Source organism: Tupaia chinensis, unplaced genomic scaffold (assembly GCF_000334495.1).
Source record: "Tupaia chinensis unplaced genomic scaffold, TupChi_1.0 Scaffold000197_1, whole genome shotgun sequence".
NCBI lineage: Eukaryota > Metazoa > Chordata > Mammalia > Scandentia > Tupaiidae > Tupaia > Tupaia belangeri.
Genome location: NW_006159672.1, coordinates 8,632,462 through 8,639,818, shown reverse-complemented (window position 1 = coordinate 8,639,818; position 7,357 = coordinate 8,632,462). Strand labels below are relative to the sequence as shown.

The following is a 7,357-nucleotide window of genomic DNA, read 5'->3' as shown; positions in this document are numbered from 1 at the left end:
GCCATGGCCGCAGCCACAACCTCAGCTGTGGCCATGACTAGCAACCCCAGCTATGGTCACAGGTGCAGCCTTGGCCTCTGCAAGGAGAGGGCAAGGGCAGAAACAAGTACACAGGAAGGTTCAGTACCTGGAGACTGAGACTACAAAAGTTACAGCCCCACACTCCGCGACCTCAAACCCCAGGAACCTCAGAGTCTAGAAATACTGGAAGACCTTATTGTCACAAAGTGGGACCTGGAAGGTAAAGGGACCTGAGACCACAAAATCTTACTTTCTCAGCATTGTTCAGAGCTCCACAATTCAAAGTGTGGCCAGGGCTGATGCCACTCCACCAGTTAACACTAAGTATGTGAGTCGGGAGCATAAGCTCAGAAATAGTGACAATGAAGTCATAGCCAAGTGCATAGCTGATGGCCTTGGCTCAAGTGTTATCCAATTGGTTTGGTGAACCACGCATGCCAGGGGCTACCAACTGCTCAAAGCTCATTTAGACTATAGATTGGGGACCAGAATCCTGGGTTTGCACCAAACATTCAGAGAAGCTCATCCAAAAGTGTCCCCCCCCCACTTGGGTGGCCAGAACCTTCCCCAGCACCCCAGGCTCTAGGTCCCTATGGCCTCTGAAATGGAAGCTCACCAGGACCTAGGGAAGAGAGTCCCATTAAGTACCCTATGCCTGGCAGCTTTAGCAGCCCAGGACCCCAACTCCTGGCTGGCTGAGGAGAGATTTGGCAGTCCCTCAGCCCAGGCAATAAGCCCTGCCCCTGCCTACAGTGCCTACCTTTGACAATAAGTGAGGCCTTGGAGGTAAGGCCCCGCACAGAGAAGACCACCTCCCCAGCATCACTCAGAGTGGCGTCTTGGACTGTCAGGGTATATTTACGGCCCTGGCGCGTAGCCCGGAAGTGGCCCGAGCTGCCCACTGTCTTCCCACCGACTGTCCACACTGCAGGGTCGCTGGTGCTTTCATGGGACAGGACGCACTCAAAGCTGCAGCTCTCACCCTGCAGCACCTCCATCGTCTTCAGCCTCTTGGTGATACCCACGTGTAAGTCTGCAGATCAAAGGGGACTTGTCATATCAGCCAGCTGAGCAGATGCCTGCCCTGAGAGAATGGCATTGCCCTAGCTAGACCCCAGGAAGGGCCAAACCACAGCACATCACCAAATCGGCATATACCCCTTGGCCTTGAGCTGACCACACCCTGGCATCTGACCAGCATCTGTGAGTTCCCATCAGAATAGCCAAGAGAATGGGGACCACCCACAGGTGTCACCAGCTCATCATCTCCAGAAGAGGAAGGACAGGAACTCCTGACAAAGGGACCCCTCCAAACAGGGTGAGTCCAGCCTCTGGACAAATTCACTAGGCCACCTTTCCCATTCCTATCTCATTGTAAATCAGCAAGACAACCACGGACCCTCCAGGAGTCACAGACGAGCAAACCTCCATCTGGCCTGTCACTTTTGGAACCAAGAGCAAGACTATAGCCAGCTGGGCCAAGACAACGGTGCACACAGGAGGCCAGGTAGCCACCCGTCGTTGGGGAACCCAGCCCTAGGTGACAGGAATGTATACCTGAAATAGCAGGGCTGGGTTGGGGTGATGTTTCTGCCCTGCCAGCCAAGTGACATTTGGGTCTATCTTAGGCTCCATAGAAATGGGAACTTGGTCTGCCTATAGCTCCCCCTTGCCTCCTCTACTAAGCTGTGCCCTCAGCCCAGGAGCCCTTCCCAGACAGCCCTCTGCCTGGCTTCTCTCTGCTTCTGTGCATGACCTCCAGGAGGCTCCCCTGACTGTCCCCTCTGCCTCCATGCCTGCTCCTATTTCTGCCCAGACCTGTCCTGCAGTGTGGTGTGAATGTCTCTGGCTTATGTCAGGATTACCAGGCAGGGACTGTGTAGCCTCCTGCCCTTGGCTCTGGCTCATCATTCCCTGGTCCACCAGCTTATAACCAGGCCATGTAGAGCCCCTGTTCCTCCAGGAGCCTTCTCCACCTATCCTGGCTCAGCAGAACAACCTCTTCATCTTGGAGAGTATTTGGATACCCAGGACAGAGGTGGATCAACATGTCCCAGCACCCCACAAGCTCTGGCTGATCCCATAACCACGCACCATGCACGCTGACCCGGGCCCGGGTCTCCTCGCTGCCCACGTGGCAGGTATACAGGCCAGCATCCTCATGGCTCAGGTCATGTACTACGAGACCCCGTGTCCCCGCCGTGTAGAGGAAATCGTACTTGTCGCTGGGGCCCAGTTCCACACCATCCTTGCGCCACAGCACACGGGCCGCTGGGTCTGAGACCTCGCACTGCAGAGCCAGTGTGCCATGCTCTTCCACAGACACATCGTCCAGTGCTTTCAGGAACACTACCGGCTTTGCTGGGTGGAAAACACGGGCCAGTGAGGGGAGCCCAGTACCCACCCTGGTGAAGGGAGTAACCCTGCTGACCCCACAGGGACAGCTTACCTCTGACCACCAGGCGGGCAGAGACGGACACCTTAGGGGAAGAGGCATGTACGGTGCCCGAGTCTGCCTGCTGGACACTCTTCAGCACCAGCGTGTGGCGGCGGCCCTCGTGTGTGATTTCATGAAAGCTGTCGTTGTACAGGATTGTCCCATTAAGCGACCATTCAATTTCTTCATCCTCGTGGGACAGCTCACACGAGAAGCAAACCCGGCTCTCCTCTGTGGCCTCAGCATCCTGCAGTGGCTGTGTCACTGTCACCGTTCGCACTACAAGGGGCACACCAGGGCCTTAGAACTGGCTACTCCCACCCCTGGAGACTGGCTCAATGACCCCGTCGTCCCCCCTGCCCCCGTTCCCTACCTTCCACAGTGACCTCAGCACTACTCTGGGCACTGCCTGCCTGGCACCGATAGACTCCAGCATCAGCAGGTGTGAGCCGGAGGACACGTAGCTCTGCCATGTGGCCCTCCAGCCTCATCTTGAACTTTTCGGATGGAGACAGGGGCGTGTCTTCCTTGTACCACTGCACAGCCTTGGGGGGTGGCTTGAAGTCGCAGGACAGAACCACTGACTGCAGCTCGCGCCCTACCTTGGGCTCCAGTGGCCGTGTGAGCACCATGGGAATGTCTGTGGAGGGGAGGGGAGGGCATGGCCATGCTGAGTGAGCTAGGTGCACAAGAAACCAGACCATCTTGGCTTGGCCTGCCCAAGACCCTGAGCTGTGTCCGCCAGGCCCTGAACTATGTCCACTCATGAGCTTGAGCTGCATCCACTTGCGACCCTGCCCCATGTCTACCCACATGGCCTGTGCTCACCTGAGACGACGAGGTGGGCGGTGGAGCGGGACTTGCCAATGGTGAAGTGCACTGGCCCCGTCATAGTGGAACAGGTACGTCGCAGCGTCAGCCGGTGCACAGTGCCCTCCTGCTCCAGACCCACATCCTTCCCTGCCTGCAGCACAGTCTTCCCAAGGAGCCACTTGGGTGGCCGCACTGAGGGGATGGAGGTCTCACACTCGAACCATGCAGGGGCGGGCTCCATCACTGTCACATCCTGCAGGCCCCGCACGATGGTGATGGATTGCTCTGTAGGCAAGAGGCCAGTCATGCGCAGTCCCACTGGGTAAGACTAGCTGCCCTACTCCTGTAGGCTCCATTTCCTTCCTGGGAAAAAAATCTCTCCCAGACAAACATGCTAACACCCTCCCCAAGCTGTCCAGATGCCTCTGAGCAGCCCTTTTCAGTCCTGACCATCTTTAGAAGTGCCAAGGAAAGGGACCAGCAGATGACGTAATGGTTATGTCACTGGATTCCCACATAGTCGACTGCCGTTCGAGTCCCAGACCTGGCAGCTTAAAACTCACACCCTGTACACACATGCCCAAAATCCTGAGAGGAGACTGGAGGAAAAGAGACTGTGGCCTGGCCAACTTCCGTTGGCGGGGGGCAGGGGGTTGATGTCTCGCTTTCTCTCTCTGTCTTTCTGGCAAGCGCATGTACCCTACAGCAAAAATCTCTCTTAAAAAAAAAAAAAAAAGTGCCAAAGTGCCAAGGAAAAACACAGAAGCCATAGACTCTCCCTCCAGCAACCGAGAGAGCTGCCCATCCCCACTGCCAGCACCTTCCACAAAGAACTGAGCGCTGGTCTTGACGTCACCAGCATCACAGGTGTAGGTGTCCTCATCCTCTGGCTGCACGTCATTGATGACCAGCTTGCGGTAAAGGCCGTCGCTGACCATCTCATACTTGGACCCAGGCTGCAGCTCCATGCTGCCCTTGAACCACTGCACCTGAGCACTGGCCCGGGACACCTGGCACTCCAGCACTCCACGGTGCTTCTCCATGGCGATCTTGTCCCGCAGGGGACGCAGAAGAGTCACTGGCAACTCTGGCGGCAAGGCAGGAGGGTCACATACATTCTGCCCTCCACACTGAGAGGCTAGGCACTCTGCCTGCACAGGCTCTGACCAGTGCACTGACCGCTGCACTCAGGGCCTTGGGCAGCCGAGGGCCTGCCTCCTCCCCCCACTCAGCCCCGACAAGGCGTTCAGGTCGAATGTCCTCCTCAGGTCTGGCCTGGAACCAGCTGCATATAATTAACCATCAACAAGGTGAACATACCTTGCCTCAGCCCCTGTACCCCAGCCCCACTTCCCATTCCACATACAGGGAAAGGGTGAGTGCTGCACCAGGCCCCTGGCTCCCTGCCAGCCCACACTCACACCTAGCTCACCCTCCTGTCCCTCTGCCTTAGTTGTACAGCCACTCTACTCTGTCATCAAGGCCACCACGTGCCCTCTACCTGCCAGAGCCTCACCTCTTCTCTCCAGTGCTTGCTGAAGCCCCAGGGCAGAGACTTCAATGGTATTTGTTTCCCGCCCCCCTCCCCCCCCCACCTACTATCTTACTGCCAAGTAAGCAACAACTTCTGTCCTCCTGAGTCATTGCTGTCCCTCTCCTGGGAGGGGTTCGTGGTGCCCCAGGTGTGTTTGTAAGACCCCAGCATCCTCAGGCAAGCGCGTATACGGGAACACACACAAGTCAGTCCCTCCCACCCCCACCTCCCTCACCTTTCACTCGGAGCTGGGCTCGTGATTCTGCGTTTTCAGCTACAAACTTGATCTCTCCTGCATCTTCAGCCAGGACCCTCCGATAGATGAGAGTGTACCTCCTTCCTGTGGATGAAGGCTGCTCAGCACCAGGGGATGGAGAGTAAGGGCGCAGCCCCCGCCCTGCTGCAGCCTGCCTGCCCTCGCACCTTCCTGGCGAATGCGCACGTTGTCACTGGGTCGCAGCTTAGTGCCCTCCCGGAACCACTGAGCAGGCACCTCATCGTGGGAGATCTCACAGATGAATGTGGCACTCTCCTTCTCAGTCACTTCGATGTTCTCCAGGGGCCTCACAATCTGGACGTTGCGGCCTGGGGCAGTGAATGAGCCTTGTCACATCTGGATGCACAGAGGTGCTCCTGGCACCCTCACAACGTGCCCCAGCTTGCTGAGGGATGGAGCCAGAGCAATGAACATCTCACCAGGGCAGGTAGGTGAGGGGCCCTGCCCCAGCTCTGCCCCGCCTGCCCTGCCCAGGCCTTACCTTGCACTTTCAAGGAGGCAGAGCTCTGTGCATCCTGGGCGTCACACACATAGATGCCCTGGTCCCCAAACTCACACCGGTAGATGATGAGACTCCTGCAAGTGCCCTGGGCCGAAATGCCCACTGTCTTGCTAACCCTCCGCTCCACCCCATCCTGTGGAGAGAAGACGGCCAGTCAGGGCCCCTGGGGTGGCCCAGCATAGGGGTCCCACCCTGGCTGCCCACTATGAGAGGCAGAGAAGGCAAAGGAAACCGAGGCACCTTCAGCCACCGCACGTCAACATTGGGACGGGACAGCTCACACTCCAGGGTGACCTTCTCCTTTTCAGTGGCCACCACATCCTGCAGTGGACGGACGAATCGAACAGGCAACTCTGAGGGGGAAGGAGGAAGGAGACAGGGGCAGGTGAAGTGAGAAGCAAGGCTCAGCTGTCTGGGGTGGCAGGGACAGGGTCTGGGGAGGTAGGAAACACAAGAAGGTTGAAGTGACACAAAGGTGGCTCAGGAACAAGCCCCTGCCAAGATTCCATTTCCCAAACCCCACTGTCCCCACCTGCCTCCCTGGGCCACCTTAGGACAAGAGCAGATGCTCTGGAACAGGTCCCTGCCTACGCACCAGTGATGACAAGCCGTGCTGATGTGTGCACACCCTCTGCCCTGAAGGCCACAAGGCCACTGTCCTGAATTTGCAGCTCCGAGAGTGTGAGGGTGTGGGTGGGGCCATGCACAGCCATTTGGCATGTGGGCCCTGGCTGGAGCCGTAGGCCATCCCGCGTCCAGCTGCCTTCCACGTCAGCATGTGACAGCTCCACCTTCATGGTGGCTGCGCCCTGTTCCCGTGCCTCCACATCCTGCAGGCCCCGCACCAGCCGGACTTGGCGCACTGTGGGGATGCACACAGGGAAAGGGTGAGTGCTGCACCAGGCCCCTGGCTCCCTGCCAGACCACACTCACACCTAGCTCAGGCATAGCCAGCTTCCCCAAGAGGCCACAGAGCTCCAAGAGAGCTCTAGCCATACCCCACTCCCAGAGGCATCCCCTCCTAAGGGAGGCTCACCCCCTCCATCCCTCACTCCATCTAGCGGCCATGCACCCAGGAGGCTGCTCCCCCAGCCTCCCAGAGTAGGTCTGACTCCTTCCTTCCTTCCTCCCTCTTTGAGGCTGTGCCCCTAAGATCTGTTCCTCTAAGGAGAGCTTTGCCTTCCTCTTTCTTAAGTTTTTAATATCATTCATTCCATGAACCAGAGAGACAGTGATATCCAGAAAAAGACAGAGAAATAGCCTCCAGCCAAAAACATCTCCAAAGTCATGGGCATGTGTGTGCCCATCATATTCAAGGAGGTCTCTGAATACTGAAACTGGCACCTTCCCAGGTATATCAGCCATGCAGAGCATCATGTTTCAACACTCTGCCACTGTCTGGCCCCTCTATTTGTTTTCTATGATCCCCAAATCAGTATTCTTACTGCTTGCAAAAAGGTGATGGGCTTGGCAGAAGGATGTCTAATGGAAATATAATGAGATTTAGACTAAACTCCAGCTTTCAAAAAGTTTCAGTTAAAAAATTCGTCATAATACACATGCAAAATGGCTTAGGGTTTGGATACAGGTAGAGTTGTTGCTAAATACGTCTCCTTGAAGAAAATAATAGTTGGGACCATAATTACTAGAAATTGTCATGGAAGCAGAGATTAGAGAACACGGTGAAAAAATAATTTGAGATTGGTAAATCTAGGGTTAGGTATTGGAGAAGAGTAAGAGCAGCTTACTATGGGAGGGAAATTTTCTCAGTCT

General features: G+C 56.4%; 1 protein-coding gene across 1 annotated transcript in view; it reads right to left on the bottom strand.

The window, feature by feature from the left end:
• OBSCN (obscurin, cytoskeletal calmodulin and titin-interacting RhoGEF) overlaps positions 1–7,357 on the bottom strand; it is a 169,478-nt gene that overhangs the window by 84,765 nt on the left and 77,356 nt on the right. Inside the window, exons 27-37 of the mRNA XM_006146982.2 lie at positions 6,180–6,446; positions 5,825–5,937; positions 5,564–5,717; positions 5,229–5,390; positions 5,041–5,145; positions 4,092–4,358; positions 3,287–3,556; positions 2,832–3,098; positions 2,471–2,737; positions 2,116–2,382; positions 782–1,054 (exon numbers count right to left, since the gene is read on the bottom strand). Coding sequence (XP_006147044.1) covers positions 782–1,054; positions 2,116–2,382; positions 2,471–2,737; positions 2,832–3,098; positions 3,287–3,556; positions 4,092–4,358; positions 5,041–5,145; positions 5,229–5,390; positions 5,564–5,717; positions 5,825–5,937; positions 6,180–6,446 — 2,412 coding nt within the window. The remainder of the gene's footprint in view (positions 1–781; positions 1,055–2,115; positions 2,383–2,470; positions 2,738–2,831; positions 3,099–3,286; positions 3,557–4,091; positions 4,359–5,040; positions 5,146–5,228; positions 5,391–5,563; positions 5,718–5,824; positions 5,938–6,179; positions 6,447–7,357) is intronic.